Raw genomic sequence first — 17,284 nt, 5'->3', positions numbered from 1 at the left:
GTCTACAGTACACAGAGCAACCCTACAGTATTATGTCCTAATCGATGGATGAATGAATACTGAAGAGAACATTTTCACTTCTGAGCTTGTTAATGCAGCTCTATAATCTATGTTTTTTATGGTATAATTATTTCCTTAACAGTTTGTGGAAGGATCGTTTGCCAGGGACGCATGGTCGGAACATTACACACCTTACTTGACTTCATTCATGAGGTGGCCATGTTAGTCAGAGTTAGTCACATTCAGTCAGCCTGGGTATAAACTGCCGCTAGATGTAATCAGAAATAGAAGATCACTTTCCATATGCTTTTAGAAAAGCTCAAAAGAGGGCTTACATTCACAATATGATATACTCTGTAAAATTGTTCATTTGCAGTTGCTGAGCAACCGTTACTTGGACTCAGTAAGTCAGCAGTGAAGAGAATTCATTATAGTCAGTTAGCCAATTACACTAACTAGAATGACAAAAAAAATATGTTATTGGGGCTGTATTGTATTCTACATCACAACTCTTATTTTAGTTTTTACTATATAATGAATGGACTAAAAAGCATCTTATGTGTATAGCTAGCTAGTCTGACATGTTGTGGGATAGATCCTCTTCATACATTTACAAAAAAACTAAAATCAAGATCAAAAATTATATTTCTGTCTACTTCTTCTACTGCTGCTCTGGCTGTGTGTAACGGGGTGGAGTGGTGTGGACCCAAGTGCAGCAATAACACAGGAGTCAAGGTTTGCAATAATCCAAAACGTAGGTACTTTTCTAGGAAACTCAGGTAATACAGATACATACAGCAGTGAAGGCTCAGGACTGAACACAAAGTAACAATTGAGCCAGGCTTATATGCTGGTCAGATAACTTGGTGTAGCCAATTAACTAAATAAGGTGAATTAAGGGAAACAATGAGGAGTCTCTGGCGGCCACTGGTGGCCAGTGGAGGAAGCAGCAGGAGTGAGGAGGATTCCTCACACTGTGCAATACATACATGTACAGGTGTCGCCTTTATTTCGATACTAGGATCAAGCATGTGGAATTATGAACCAACAGTCTATTTTCTTTGGGCATGTTTTTATTAGGCGCCTATTCTCAGAAAAGCCCTGGGCCAAGCTGGATAACACATTTCAAACATTTTATTGGTATTTCCGCAAACTTCAGCCATCATCATACAGTCACTTTATTGTTATGAAACATGTGGAAGATCCTCTCTCTGATCTCTTTGGTTTGCAGACCATAGATGACAGGATTGAGTGCAGGCGGAACCACGTGAAACATAATGGATGCTAGTTTCCTTTGGTCAGACCACTGAGGAAACCGGTGCAGGAGGATAATGGTGAAGCCTGACACCAGCATGATGACATACACGGCCAGGTGTGTGGTGCAGGTCTGCAGGGCTCTGTTGTTCAACACCCTGTTCTTACTCCTCAAACATACAATAGTGATTTTCAGATAGGTCATCGTCACAAACCCCATGGAGGAGCCCAGGAGGAGCACAGTAATAAACAAGCCATAGATGTTGTTGATCATCAAGTTCTCGCAGGAGAGCTTGAAAAGCGAGGCGTTGTCACAGAAAGGGTTGGCAATCCTCACTCTGCAATGTGACAGGCGGATACTGAGTCCCAGAAGGATCCCAATAAGGAGCAAGCCTGCCGCCCAGGCGCACGTAGTTAGTGTGACCACCATTCTGTGGTTCATGATTGAAGTGTACCGCAGAGGGTTGCAGATGGCTACGTACCTGTCAAAGGCCATGATCATCAGTATCGTATGCGTGGACATGCCAAAATAGTGGGCACAGAATGCTTGGAAGGCACACTCGCTGTAGTTAATATACCGGTCTGCACTGTCTTTGAAAATGTCACTGAGAATGCGAGGCACGATGACGGTGGATCCCAGAGCATCATTGACAGGCATGTTGCAGAGGAGGAGGTACATGGGCTGGTGCAGGCTCCTCTCCATGGAGATCAGCACCACAAGTCCGATGTTTGACACCATGGTGAAGATGTAGATGATGAGGAGGATGATGAAGGCTGGGTAGGAAGACTGGTTGGTGACCTTTAACCCCTCCAGGTGTAGAACGTGCTGGCCAAATGTTTGGTTCTCCATCTAGGGTTCTCTGTCACAGAGCCTAAAGGAGTGGGGATAAGATAAAAATGTCCTCTTCAAGAAACTTATTGAATTGAGGTACTTTACAACTGATCAAGCATGTTTTATTTGACAGTTTGAGCAAAAGTACAGCCAAACAAGTAAAATATATAATAATAATATAATGGATCATTGTGTAGCCACAATCAGGGATTCGTTTTTGGGGGGCTAAATGGGAGCAGTTTTCTACTCTACCACACCGTAGAACTGGCTTGCTAAGCTGGCCTGATTTTACATACTGATAGCTGACTGTGTAATGACAACTTCACCAAACTATGATAAAACCTTCAAATAATTAAAGAGAATATTAATTAATCAAAATAATTCATGTATCAAGAGAAAAGAAAAAAGGTAGCACATCATTTTGCATTGTAAATACTATTAAATGATCAAGTACATACTCTATCAATATAATCTTTCATGTAGCATCTCGACGAGACTGACTTACCATACAAATACTTAGCAAGACATTATTTATCATTTCACAATTTCATTCATGTTATATATTTTTCTTGCCTTTTTTTGTGTAAGAAAGCGCTTTACAAATAAAATGCATGATTATTATTGTTAGCATTATTATTATGCTTATTATTATTATGCTTATACTTATCATTATTGCTAGAAGGGTTGTACTTTATATACTTATCATTATTGCTAGAGGGGTTAGGTAACCAAAAACAACAAAATAGTATGTCAGCTAAAATGCAAAATAGACATAACAATACATACTAAGACACACCAAGAATAACAAGTACCAAACCAGCAGAGAATGTGAGTAGTTTTCTCAGTCTTCCACTGAGATGCCTGAGTGCTCTCCCACCCCTCCACTCTGACTGCACATGCAGCCACACTTTTATTTGTAACCCCAAACCTGATGACGAGTCTTCAATTTGACATGGGAGTAAACATGGGAGGCATGAGTCATGACAATGATGTCAGCTGTACCTGGGGGCTCAATCCAAGTTTGGTAAAAACCTACTGCTCCCCACACACTCATTGTAATATGTACATATAGAGACTAAATCACACATCCAATGGATGACCTCCAATGAAGATGCCTTTTAGTCTAGGATTAGGTTTAACACTAGAAGCCCTGAGCCCTCATTACTAACCAAAGTACCCAGAGTGACTTTTGGAGACCTCCATTTGTTGACATTGAGTGCGTATGAGTGTAATCATTGAATTAGATCAATACTATGCTGTTCCAAATGTTTGTAATCAGGGCAAATGCATCCCTGCTCATTGATATTCTGCCCTGAGCAACAGAGCAAAACAGACACAGCACATTATTCAGCTGATAAAACAATACCTGATATAGAAATCAGCCTTTTTTCAACCAAGGCTAAAGCACAGAGATAAATTGCTGTAACCTTAATGGGTATCATCATTATTTGTCCTGTGTATTTCATTTTCACTGTCCTCTTCACGAGCCCTCACCACTGAGGTCCCCCAGGGCTCTGTCCTAGGGCGCTTACTGTTCTCCCTCAATACCAAATTTAATAATTTAGTAATTATTAATAATTTTAAAATTTAGTAATTTCCTCACATGGTTTCTCCTACCACAGCTACACAGGTGACACAAAAGTCAAAGTCAAAGTGGCTTTATTGTCAATTCTTCACAAGACGTCAAGACATACAAAGGAATCGAGAGGACGTTTCTCACTCTCCCACGGTGAGACAGATAAAGTGCCCAGGCACAACAGATAACACATACTAAAAGTAAAACATTCAATAAAAATAATTTAAACAGTGCAAAAAGAGCAGTCAGTAAAGACAGTAAATAGCAGCCAAATACTGTGTATTCTGTATAAAAAAATAATAGTGCAATAGTGCATTGTAGCAATAGAATAGTGGATTGTCCAGAGTCCGTAGTGTTTTGGGGGGGCTGAAGGGTTGGGAGGGGGGGGTGGTGGTTTCAGCTTCCTGACAGCTTGGAGGATGTGGCTGGGGGAAGTGAGGGGAGAGAATTTAGCTTCCTGACAGCTTGGGGTATGAAGCTTTTCGTGAGTCTGGTGGTGTGGGCACGGAGGCTCCTATACCTTCTTCCAGAAGGCAGGAGGCTGAACAGACTGTGTGCGGGGTGGCTTGCGTCGCTCACAATCGAGGTAGCTTTGCGGGTGAGGCGGGTGGAGTAAGTCTCTTGCAGGGAAGGGAGTGGGGCACCAATGATCTTAGCAGCTGTGTTCACAATGCGTTGCAGTGCTTTCCTACTGTGTTCGGTGCAGCTACCGCCCCACATAGTGATGCAGCTGGACAGGATGCTTTCAATGGTGCCTCGGTAGAATGTTGTCAGGATCGGTGTGGGAGCTTTCGCTCGCTTCAGCTTGCGGAGGAAGTAGAGGCGCCGCTGGGCTGTCTTCGCCAGTGATGCGGTGTTGGTGGTCCAGGAGAGGTCCTCACTGATGTGCACCCCCAGGAATTTGGTGCTGCTCACTCTCTCCACAGCAGCACCATCGATGGTCAGTGGTGGGTGTTCGGTGTGCCCTCTCCGGAAGTCGACCACAATCTCCTTCGTTTTGCTGACATTCAGCAGGAGGTTGTTGTCTCTGCACCACGTGGTCAGAAGGTTGACCTCCTTTCTATAGTGGGTCTCGTCGTTCTTGGAGATGAGACCCACCAGAGTTGTGTCGTCCGCAAACTTCACCATGTGATTGGTGCTGTGGGTTGATGTGCAGTCGTGAGTCAGCAGGGTGAAGAGCAGGGGACTGAGCACACAGCCTTGGGGGGCCCCTGTGCTGAGTGTGATGCTGCTCGAGATGTTGTTGCCGACTCGTACTGCTTGTGGTCTCTCGCTGAGGAAGTCCAGCAGCCAGTTGCAGAGGGAGGTGTTGAGCCCCACCTCCCCCCCTCTGACTCACAGGTGGCAACACGTGTCTCGGAATGTCTTGCAGACATTTCTGCTTAGATGTCAGCCCACCACCTCAAGCTCAACCTTGACAAGACTGAGCTGCTCTTCCTCCCAGGGAAAGCCTACCCTCTCCAAGACTTCTCCATCACAGTAGAGAACTCTACTGTGACCTCCTCCCATACAGCCAAGAACCTTGGGGTGATTCTTGACAACCACTTATCCTGTGTGGCGAACATCACAGCGACAAAACGCTCCTGTAGATTCTTCCTCTACAACATCAGAAGGATACGTCCATTCCTCACCAGAGAAGCAGCACAACTTTTGGTCCAAACACTTGTTATCTCTCGCCTTGACTACTGCAACGCACTCTTGGCCGGTCTCCCTGCCTCCACCATCAGGCCTCTGCAGCTCATCCAGAATGCTGCCGCCCGTCTGGTGTTCAATCTCCCGAAATTCTCCCATGTCACTCCCCTCCTCCGCACCCTCCAGTGGCTCCCGGTAACAGCTCGTATCAGATTCAAGACCCTGGTGCTCGCCTACCAGGTGGCAAAGGGAACAGCCCCTCCCTACTTGCAAGCAATGGTCAGCCCCCAAACCCCTGCCGATCTCTCCGCTCTTCCACCTTGGCTGGCCGCCTGGCACCGCTGCCTCTACGTGGATGCAGCAGCCGCACTACTCGGTCACGGCTTTTCACTGTCCTGGCGCCACGCTGGTGGAATGAGCTTCCCACTGCTGTCATGATTGCAGAGTCACTACCAATCTTCCGCCATAGATTGAAAATCCATCTCTTCAGGCTACATCTTAACAGTCCCTCCTAAAGACCTCTTCACCCCCACTACCTCCTGTACTAACCCTAACCCTAACCCTAGAGGCCTCTTCACCCCCACTACCCCCCTGTACAAGTTTTTCTCCTGTTAAAAAATAAATAAATAAATCTTCTTCTAGCATTGTGACTGCCAATGGCCCCTGGTCTGAGCATTGATTACTTTATCTTATGTATTTGTTGTAAGTCGCTTTGGATAAAGGCATCTGCTAAATGCCATAAATGTAAATGTAAATATAACGAGCGATTTCTTTCAATATGGCCACGATATTTGATTTCATCATATTGAAATATTTATTTGATAAAACAGCCATAGTCCTATAGATGCACATTAGTTTGATCCAATGTAAATCCTGAGAGAATGATAATAGCCTACTGCACAACGATAAGTGTCAAACGCATCGATCACGAGAGAATGGTTAAAGTTAGGCTACACTGTAAAAGAAATATGGTATGAAGCCTTATTGTTACGGTCCCTACCCCTCGAGCTATACAACCGTCTTTGTGTGTGCCGTTAGTGATGGGAAAATGAAGCTTTTGTGAAGCACTGAGCCACTTGAGCCAATTGTTTCGAAAATGGGTTCATTACTCGAAGCTTTAGTTACAGTGACCTCTGCTAGTGAAGTGCAAGGCTGCAGTCAAATTAGGCAGGCTAGTTGGTGGACAGAAGGCTTTTAATTACACGCACACACACACACACACACACACACACACACACACACACACACACACACACACACACACCTCAGTGAGCAGTGTTGGAGAAACTACTTTACTTTTGTAGAAAAGATCTTTTGTTCTGAAGCATCTTTGCTTTGATCACCCTTGGATTTAAAGTATCTTTGCTTTGAAAATTCTTTGATGCACACTTAGACTGAATATCATGTTCTATTTACAAATAAAGATTGATGAATGTGTGTATTGTGTTATTGAGGAGAGGGTGCTGGGGAAAATATGGCACAGGTTGGGTGTGCTTGTGTAACTATGGCAGGGGGTGATTATGTGGGATGGAGAACACTGAAAGATTACAAGAAGAACACTCAGAGAATACAAACAATGCAACAATGCAATACCAACAACAGCAACAACGCCCCTACTACGACAACCCACAAATTGTGCATTGTTTAGAGCGGTTATAAAGTGTTTAAGCGCTCAAATTCAAAACTGTCGCAACCTGTCACCTGTCAGAATCGAGATGAGGCAGTGCCAGTGAATCACCTGACTGGACCGCAAACCAGTCAGGTGATTCATTCAGGCAATGAAGCAGTTGACGTCATATGTCACGTGATTTTTTTCGCACCAAAGCAAGCTTTGAAGCAGTGGTTCTATTGAATTGTTGTTCAGGGTTTGAAGCACGTATCGAAGCTTCAGTGTCGCACTGCCATCACTATGTGCCGTCATTTGGTTCTTCAGACGTTCTCGTAACATTCATAACCAAAATAAGACTACAAAATGATATTGTTGACAAAGGCAGAGAAAGAGGACATTTATGCATAAATGCATGATTAATTTAGTTCAGCTTAGTTAAAAAAATTAAAGCACTAATATCATGTTTGACATTGCAGAGAATCGTTCACAGTAAAAAGTGAATAGGGGTCAATACACAAATACAGTATATCTCTTTACAGTAAAGCACTTGAGCTCTGAGGAGGCTTATCCTGTACTGTGGTTTCTACAGGACTCTGTTGGTGAGGATGGAGAATGTGTCCTATGTAATGGTAGGTAGCCCTGAAGCACCCTGTCGTGTTTCAGCTGGACTGTAGGACTGACATATGTAATCATCAGAATTAGATGGCTCATAGTGTTACTAATTGTTTATTCTCCTACTTACAATATTCCCCTGAAGGAAATCAGGGGCAAATGCACTGTAATCATTTTTAATTTCTGTAATAACACAAACCCCTCAACTCCATATACCATGTAATGTGACAACAAATACTCACCGGCCACTTTATTAGGTACACCTTGCTAGTACCGGGTTGGACCCCCTTTTGCCTTCAGAACTGCCTTAATTCTCTGTGGCATAGATTCAACAAGGTGCTGGAAACATTCCTCAGAGATTTTGGTCCATATTGACATGATAGCATCATCACTGCAGATTTGTCGTCTGCACATCCATAATACGAATCTCCTGTTCCACGACATCCCAAAGGTGCTCTATTGGATTGAGATCTGGTGACTGTGGAGGCCATTGGAGTACAGTGAACTCATTGTCATGTTCAAGAAACCAGTTTGAGATGATGTGAGCTTTGTGACATTATCCTGCGTTATCCTGCTGGAAGTAGCCATCAGAAGATCAGAGTCAGAATTCAGAATCAGAATCAGAATTCTTTTATTTGGCCAAGTATATTTGCACATACAGGAAATTTACTTGGTGAGGTTGGTGCATGGACATAAAAAACAAATAGCAATTTTTTTTTTACAAGTATTAACAAAAATAACAAATTTACAAATTTACAAAAAAGAGCAGCAGAACAATACATCTTGTAGGCACAAGAGGCTGTGAAATGGTTGTGGGGCATGTACACTATCAATTAGAATAATTTTAAATAATTATAAAATACACTGTCAGTGCGTTGTTTGTGTGACAGGGTAGGGGGGGGGGTCAGAGAGAGGCAGGGGGCTGGCTTATGAGCCCCACTGCCATGGGGAAGAAACTGTTCAGGTGGCGCAATGTTTTTAGCCTTGATTGACCAGAACCTTTTGCCGGATGGAAGTCTCTGGAAGAGGTGATGACCAGGATGGGAAGGATCAGCGATGATCTTTCCTGCTCTCTTACTGGTCCTGCAGTGGAACAGGTCCAGGAGAGATGGCAGGTTGCAGCCGATGACTTTCTCAGCTGACCGAATGATCCGCTGCAATCTGCCTTTGTCCATGGCAGTGGAGGCAGCAAACCAGACAGTGATTGATGAGCTGAGGATGGACTCAATGACGGCTGCGTAGAACTCAACCATCACTTTCTGCGGCATGTTGAATTTCTTCAGCTGCCGCAGGAAGAACATCCTCTGCTGGGCCTTCTTGATGGTGGAGGTGATGTTCTCCGCCCACCTGAGGTCCTTTGAAATGATTGTCCCCAGGAATCTGAATGACTCCACAATGTTAACTAGGGAGTCACACATGATGAGGGGGGCGGCTGGGGCTGGGCTTCTCCTGAAGTCTACTACCATCTCTACAGTTTTTAGGGCGTTCAGCTCCAAGTAGTTCTGGCTGCACCAGGAAGCCAGGCTGTCAACTTCCTCCCTGTAGGCGGCCTCATCACCGTTGGAGATTAATCCAATGAGGGTAGTGTCATCCGCGAAATTCAGGAGTTTGACAGAAGGGTGGGTAGAGGTGCAACTGTTGGTGTAGAGGGAGAACAGTAGAGGAGAGAGCACACAGCCTTGTGGGGCTCCGGTGCTGATGGTCCGGGGTTCTGAGACAAGCTTGCCCAGCCGTACCTGCTGCTTCCTGTCTGTCAGAAAGATGGGTACACTGTGATCATAAAGGGATGGACATGGTCAGCAACAATACTCAGGTAGGCTGTGGCGTTTCAACGATGCTCAATTGGTACGAAAGGGCCCAAAGTGTACCAAGAAAATGTCCCCCACACCATTAGATATTTGCGTTAACGAGCAGTTGAACAGATGTGCCTAATAAAGTGGCCGGTGAGTGTTTATCAAATGCATTTTTGGGGCACAGTAAGACAAACAACATTCATTGTATGTCATAAGAATTCTGTGGGGAACCTTTTGATAATTGCTATGAACCCTTTGTTGACGCCTCATAGTTACATCATGAGGAAGTTAAGGAACCGACTCTTACTTATTGTCTATAAAACGGTGGAGAGAGACAAAATATTCGTTGTCCTTGTCCCATGACTGTAGGCATTGACTCCAGGAGATATTGACTCCTGGTACTGTACAGTACATCTACAGTGTGAAGATTGATTTGAAGGACCAGCGGCCAAAAAGGTGATGATTTTAAGGCTGACAGTTTCAGACATGAGTTGTGTTTCACACTTGTTAGGAGGTGACTAAAGGCTAACATTACTAAAGAAGAAGTTTTTATTTGTGCTCTGATTTTCAAACTGTCTGTTTTTAATACTTTCATAAACCTTTTTTTCAGAAAGATTGCAATGAATGTAGTTATTATACGCTACATAGATACATGCAATCAGATTGGAATATTATTGTTTAACCCTTGTAAGGGTTAGGTTAATTGCAGAGAAAGCAGAGTTCTAAAACAATTAATCCAGCTCTCCTTCTTTTCATTTTGATTGAGTCTCAGGAATTGCTAAGGCATTGTCTGTTTTATGTTCATAGTTATGGGGATATTTCACCCAAAATACAAATGAGCATATTCTCACACATGCTGTACCTTGGCTGTAATTTAGATTCACATTTTAGCCATTTTGCAGATGCTCTTACCCAGAGCGACTTCAATAAGTCCATTTGCCTAAAGTACTGTAAGTGAAACAGCTGTACATCATACATCGCAAGTAAGACTTTGTTATAAGAATAAGTGCCACAAGCAGTCACAGTGCAAGAAAAAGGGAAGAAAACAGTTGTTAGTGACATTTTTATTTTATTTTAAATTAATTAATGAATTGATTGATTGATTCACCAAGATTTGTATTTTAGGTGAACTCTCCCTTTACAGCAGGATTTTGCCTAGAAATCAAAGGGTGATTTTTGAGGGAGTCATTTGCTTGGACGATGGTCATGGGCATGCATTAACGTTACACAATTTTATCAGATATCAAACCCATTCCCTTTTTCCTGTGTGTTTGTCTGTTTCCACTATAGCTAACTTGTCATTATCTTACCAAACATGACAAGATAACAATCCTACATTATTTAAAGGAACATTTCACCAATGGTCACCACGACTCAACAGCAAGTTATAAGTGGTCTTTGCCAGTATGCAAATAAGCAAGAAAATAGTCTTTTAACGATCAAAAAGTAATGTGTCCAAATCTGTGATTTGCGGCTCCAAGCCAGTCACAGAGGCGTGTCCAAGCTAAGATGCACGTCTGTAAACACAAGTGATGGATGTATACGCTAGCACGGTGCTTATAGATGTGAAGAAATCAGGCAATAGCTAATTTGAGGCAGTAGCTAATTTCAGAACGCATTTGGAAGCTGTTTTCACCTGCCCACACGTTCGTAAGGTGATCTGGAAACGATTTTGAGGTACAAAATTGTGAATTGTCCCTTTAATGTATTGCAGCTGTGATATATGTCCTTTCTTTTCTCTTGCCTTTCTTTTATGTCTTTCCTCTTCTATCTATTTTCTCTATTTTCCTCCCTCCCCTCTTTTTTCTCTCTCAGACAGCTGATGGAGAACCTGACCTATGACAACAACATGCTCCAGCTGGAGGGGTTAAAGGTCACCCAGCAGTCCATGTACCCCGTCTTCCTCTTCTTCTTCCTCTCCTACCATTTCATCATGGTCACTAACGTGGGTATGGTGGTTCTCATATCCATGGAGAGGAGCATGCACCAGCCCATGTATATCCTCTTCTGCAACCTGCCCTTAAACGATGTCATCGGTAACTCTATTATGGTCCCCAGGCTGCTGGGCGACATCCTGGTCCCGGCGTCTGAGCGCTACATCAGCTACAGCGAGTGTGTGGTCCAGGCTTTCTGCTCACACATGTTCGGCACCACCTCACACACAATACTGATGATCATGGCCTTTGACAGGTACGTGGCCATCTGCAACCCTCTGCGCTACACCACCATCATGAACAACAGAATGGTGATGAAGCTTTCTGTGTCTGCTTGGGCGGTGGCCTTGGTCCTAGTGGGCATTCTGCTGGGTCTGACCCTGCGACTGAGCCGCTGCAGGACTCTGATCTCCAATCCATACTGTGACAATGCCTCATTGTTCAAGCTCTCCTGTGAGAGTGTGTACATCAACAACGTGTATGGCCTCACCTTCACGGTGGTGCTGTTCGTCTCCTCCATTGGCAGCATCACGCTCACCTACTTGAAGATTGTGGCCGTCTGCCTGACCAATAAGAACAAGGCCCTTAACAGTAAGGCCATGAAGACCTGCAGCACACACCTGGTTGTGTACCTGATCATGGTGGTGTGTGGTTTCATCAACATCATCCTGCATCGCTTCCCTCAATACTCAGATTACAGGAAACTGTCCGCACTGCTCTTTCACATCGTACCTGGCAGCATGAACCCCATCATCTACGGGCTGCAGTCCAAAGAGATACGCAAACTTATGGTGCACATGTTCCAGTCCAAGAAAATGTCTCCATGATTTGTATGTCTGTTTTATCATATACTATAGACGTTGTGGATTGAAATTACAATTCAATCCAAAAAAAGCATTTGTTCCCAATGTTTTCTCTACAAAATGAAAAACAGAAGCTTTTTAAATTAGGTTTTTCCATTATATTGAATTTTAAATTGACATTGAAAACTTGAATCGAATTGATCCCGAGCCTGGTTATGTGCCCCAAATCATTCCAACTAAGTCAATTTCAATTGCAGTAGGGCCTTCTCAAGTTCCTCACATTACCTAACTCCTACACTTTCATGAAACGGCTACGTCGAGAATTGAATGACATTGGCTAGATGGGATTGACAATGAAGTTGCTGGATGATGATGAAATGAAATATCGTGGCCATGTTGAAACAAATCACTTGTTATATTTATCGACCAGCTAGGCAGATTAAGTTTCTCATAAAAAAAGAGATTTACACAGAATCTGAATAAATGATATCATTATCCTAATGAGGCAATGATTAAACATGAAATCCAAATAAATAGGATAAATAATTATGACACCCATTAAGATTACAGCAGTTTATCTATTTGTGCTTTAGCCTTGGTTGAAAGAAAGCATTACCTAATTTCAGCATCAGTCCCTCAAGAATTTTTAACATATAGTATATAATCGTCAACCTATCTTGGCTTCAGCAAAATGTCAATTCAAGTTGAAAAAATAAACCCTCAGAACTAAATAAAGTTGAAACTCATGGGATTTAATGGGACAGTGCACCCAAAATACAACTTAACATGATCTCACATGTAACATGGCTGTGGTCAACACAACTTGGGATATTTAGTTCCTGTACTGAGATGCTTGATAGACATATTTTGTTGAATCGGCATTGCAATAGGGTACCTTTCATTCCAAAAATAATACTTAAACACCTGAAAAACACATATCAATACCAATCCTATTCCAACTCCAATCACCACTTTTACATGTTTATGATGTAATGTCATCAAAACATAGAAAAGTAAAAAAAAAAAAAAAAAAAGAATAAAAAAAAAAAGAAGTTAAATAAAGAAGCCAAGCCTGCCTAAAGATGGAAGTGTGTTAATGATTCTTAGTTCACTTTATATGCATTTCTGGCATAAAGGGTTAAAAGGGACATTTTTCACAAATGGCACTCTGGTTGTCCATCATACAACTATTAATGGGCTTGCTTCAGCATGTCCAACTATTGTTCTTCCTCATACTTATCTCTCTATCTATCTCACCTTCTCTCATCTATGCCTATATGCTACCCTCTGACCACCTTTTACCCTTTGGTCCATCCTACTATCTCACTTTTAGTAGGTCCATCCTACAATCTCACTTTCCTTCAACTACCCAGCCAATCTATCTATAGTCCAAACATCTTTAAACTTCTTTCATAAGCAAAATAAGACTGCAAACCCCCTGTAGTTTGTCATCATATTGTTGACAAAGGCAGAGAAAGAGGACATTTATGGATAAATGTGCATGATTAATTTAACAGTTCAGAAAATTAAAGCACTAATATCATGTTTGACATTGTAGAGAATCATTCACAGTAAAAAGTGAATAGGGGTCAATACACAAATACAGTATCTCTCTTTACAGTAAAGCACTTGAGCTCTGAGGAGGCTTATCCTGTACTGCGGTTTCTACAGGACTCTGTTGGTGAGGATGGAGAATGTGTCCTATGTAATGGTAGGTAGCCCTGAAGCACCCTGTTGTGTTTCAGCTGGACTGTAGGACTGACATATGTAATTGTAGCCCTATGGAAAATTAGGCCTAACTATTAAAAGTTCATTGATTAATAAATAGTTCATTAATAGTTCATTAATAGAATACATAGGACTAAAAAGGGTAAAACTATTACTATGTTTGATATTGAATAGAGTTTCATGGGTTAAGTTCATGTGTTGAATTATTTACATGATGTAAAATATATTCTATTTTCTTCTATACTATGTTCACAATGCTGGCAATATTGTAAAGGAATTTACTTTTGATTTCTGTGAGAAAATATTCAAATATAAAGTTTGTGCATTTTGTTTATTTTCATGAGCCAATGAAAAAGTGAGTTGGAGGTCAGGTGTCAGGTGGAGGAGAAGGAGACGTTAGTGGGGAGAAGGAGAAGAAAGAGAACGGAGGGAATGTACTGCTGGCTGTGAAATGTAATAGTGCGGAAATAGGTAGCCCACTTATTTCTGTGTTTAGAACAAGGTAATACGAGTACACAACCCGTGAACTCTACAAGTTACTATGTTCGGCGTATGACCTGTTTAGGAACACTTTCTCTGCAGAGGAGTAACCGTTCCGACGGTCAACCACCTGGATTAGCCTAGCCTAGCTCAACAGTGAGATAGCTAGTTTTTCTTCGGAGGCTTATGGGCTGTGTGTTCGTCCAACACAGGAGTTCAAAACGTCGATAGCAACCGGGAGAGACAGTAGCACAAAAGATTCCTGCCGTTTGAGAAAACTACACCGGTTGCCAAGAGAGGAGCTTCGCGAGGCTGCCTGCTTAAGGAACTGGGAGTTTGGTGTTTGTCGTCTAGCTCGTGAGAGTGAAGGAGCCGCCATTTTAGGTGAGCTACAACGCACTCAAGCTACACGCGCCAGGCCTGCAACGCACTGGACTTTGGTATTGTTGTCGTAGTTATCATTGCCGGCTTTAGAATAGGTTTTATTTCTTTTAATTGAGGTTTACAGTGTTTACCATTTACATTTTGATATTTGTATGTGCACGTTAAATGTTATTGTATTTCATTTCATGGAATCTATTTTGGGGATTTAATATCAGTGAAAGAGGACTGATTTTAATAAAATAACAAAAGACATGTAATTGGTGGGACTGTGTTAATATATAACAGACAAAGTAAACATACAATCAAAGTTAGAGATAACATTTTATTTAAAGAATTTAGGTTAGCCACCCCTATTAATTGCCCAGACCAGCAAAGGGGCGCTACATAAATGGAGGCATCGCTGGGATATTTGGTTAAATGTATTGTTTTATTTTGTCTTTTTAGTACTTAATCAAAAGTTTAAAGGGCAAGTAGGTGCATTTTATTAGCACAATTAAAGGACTTCCAAGTAATAATTTAGTTGCAAAATTAGGATAAGTAAGTACAACTTTTATGACAAGATTAAAATACAAGTAAATCTTAAATTGTAAGTTTAAAGAACAACTAGGTAAAATATTAGCTCTTAGTTTTAGGAATTAAAATTCACATAGCTATTAAAAAAACATTGACAATGGATGTTCAGGCTGTGCAGTCGGAGTTGGTAACAGAGCTCAGAGAGTGGTGTCCCTCTCGGAAGAGTCCCTCTCGGAAGACCACATGTTGCTGGCGCTCGTTCCCAAAGGCACGGAAGTGAACCAGATTGAACAAACGCTGGAAACTGTGAAAATCCTAGGACGAGTGAGAGTACGAGGCAGAATGTTCAACAGGAAACTGGATCGTGTCACGGCACTGTGTGAATGCAGAGAGAAGATTGACCCGACCATGGTTCCGTCTGAAGTGGAAGACCTCACTACAGACATCAGTTGGCCGATCATCATTGCTCCTAAGCGTTCAGCTTCCGATGGAGATTCACCGAATCCACTGCAAGTCCTGATTGATGCCTCAGCATCCAATAGCTCTGCTGAATCCATCATTTTGGCTGTTGGCGATGTGTTGTCAAAGATAGGGAAACCGTCAGGGGAGAACAGTAGCTATCGTCGCCTACGGATGTTCTCTGGCACCTTACCAACTCCTGTTGGAGAAGAGGCGTTGGAACATTGGCTTGAACAGGCCCGTTTGATGGTCGAAGAGAGCGACTGCTCAGACAAAGAAAAGCGCAGACGCATCATGGAGTGTCTTAGAGGACCTGCCTTAGCAGTAGTAAAAGCGATACGGACGGCGGAGGCCGACGTTACCCCTTCTAAATGCTTGGATGCTATGGAGAGCGCTTTCGGTACAGCTGAGTCAGGTGAAGACCTCTATTTTGAGTTTAGGCTACTGCAGCAAAAGAAAGATGAAAAACTTTCTGATTTCATGAGGCGACTAGAACAGTCACTCACCAAGGTAGTCAGTAAAGGTGGTATCTACTTCGGGGTGCCATACATTCAGATCTCATGCTGGTTCAGCTTAAGTTAAGGGAGAGAAAGCAGAGTCCTCCAAAGTTCTTAGAGCTGCTGGCTGAAATCCGAGCTGAAGAGGAATATGCAGCTGCTAGAGTCAAGCTCAGCACGTCTGTTCATAAAGTTCATGCTCACAAGGATGTAGACAGCAGACAGACAGAGATACAGTCCTTAAAAGCAGATATCAAAGAGTTGAAATCATTGTTTGCTTCTATGAACACAAAGTCATTTGAAGAAGTGGATGATGACAGAGGACCTGGTTCAGTTGTTCAGGGCCCTGTGGCTGAAAGCTGTAAAAATGCAGAGGTAGCAGCGCTGAAGAAACAAGTCCAAAGGTTGCAAAAGAAAATGTCATCCAAAGCGACCAAAGCCTCTGATGCGCCGGCCAGTGCGCTAAGAGTAGAGCCATTCAGACCTGCTCAAAACAGCCGAAAGCCAAACAAGCCTATAGGATCTGATGACAGCGTTTGCTACAGGTGTGGTGAAAACGGACACTTTGCCAACAAGTGTCAGAATGCTGAAAATCAGAACAAAGTCATTCAAAAGCTCATTCAGTCTCTCGAGAGCTAAAGAGGGACAGTCACCTAGCCAAGAAAACAAAACTCCTGATACTGTCTGCTCAGTCAAGAAAAGTGAAGTGACTCCAGTAGGAGGCAGGAACTTTCCTAAAGGGTTGATAGGTCCCCCCTCTGTTGTGCAATTGAGAGTGAATGGCCATCAGTGTGACGCTGTACTAGACAATGGATCACAAGTAATGATCATCTTCGAGAAATGGTACAAGCAACATTTGTCAGATGTTCCTATCCATCCTGTGTCTGGCCTAGCCATCTGGGGCTTGAGTGACACTAGCTATCCTTACCTCGGCTATGTTGTCGTGGATCTTGAGTTCCCAGAAAGCGTCACTGGTTCCAAAGAATCCCTCTCTGTCTTAGCGTTGATCTGTCCTGGCCCCCGAACTCCAGACCAGATTCCGGTTATCCTGGGCACCAATGCCAATCTTTTCAAGCGCCTGGCCAAAATTTGCAAAGAGACAGCCGGAGTAGATATTGCTCAGACGTTGGGAATCAAAGCTGCCAAACAAGTCCACAGCAAGTTCCCAGTAGCCTAGT

The 17,284-nt window shown here is 42.8% G+C and overlaps 3 protein-coding genes across 3 annotated transcripts; 2 read left to right on the top strand and 1 right to left on the bottom strand.

The window, feature by feature from the left end:
- Positions 1 to 1,165: 1,165 nt before the first annotated feature.
- LOC310800983 (olfactory receptor 52D1-like) lies at positions 1,166 to 2,104 on the bottom strand (the record flags this gene model as incomplete). The annotated part of the gene is made up of 1 exon (XM_083664888.1): positions 1,166 to 2,104. The coding sequence occupies one exon, from the start codon at positions 2,102 to 2,104 to the stop codon at positions 1,166 to 1,168; it is 939 nt and encodes a 312-aa protein (XP_083521014.1).
- Positions 2,105 to 11,130: 9,026 nt separating this feature from the next.
- On the top strand, positions 11,131 to 12,069 carry LOC310821821 (olfactory receptor 52N5-like; the record flags this gene model as incomplete). Its single annotated transcript, XM_083694057.1, has 1 exon — positions 11,131 to 12,069. The coding sequence occupies one exon, from the start codon at positions 11,131 to 11,133 to the stop codon at positions 12,067 to 12,069; it is 939 nt and encodes a 312-aa protein (XP_083550183.1).
- A 3,324-nt stretch (positions 12,070 to 15,393) lies between these two features.
- LOC310821813 (paraneoplastic antigen Ma1 homolog) lies at positions 15,394 to 16,191 on the top strand (the record flags this gene model as incomplete). Its single annotated transcript, XM_083694047.1, has 1 exon — positions 15,394 to 16,191. One exon carries the CDS (start codon positions 15,394 to 15,396, stop codon positions 16,189 to 16,191), a length of 798 nt encoding a protein of 265 aa, XP_083550173.1.
- Positions 16,192 to 17,284: the final 1,093 nt, after the last annotated feature.

This window comes from Argentina silus (assembly GCF_951799395.1).
Source record: "Argentina silus genome assembly, chromosome: 2".
Classification (NCBI taxonomy): domain Eukaryota; kingdom Metazoa; phylum Chordata; class Actinopteri; order Argentiniformes; family Argentinidae; genus Argentina; species Argentina silus.
This window is presented reverse-complemented; position numbering and strand designations above follow the sequence as displayed.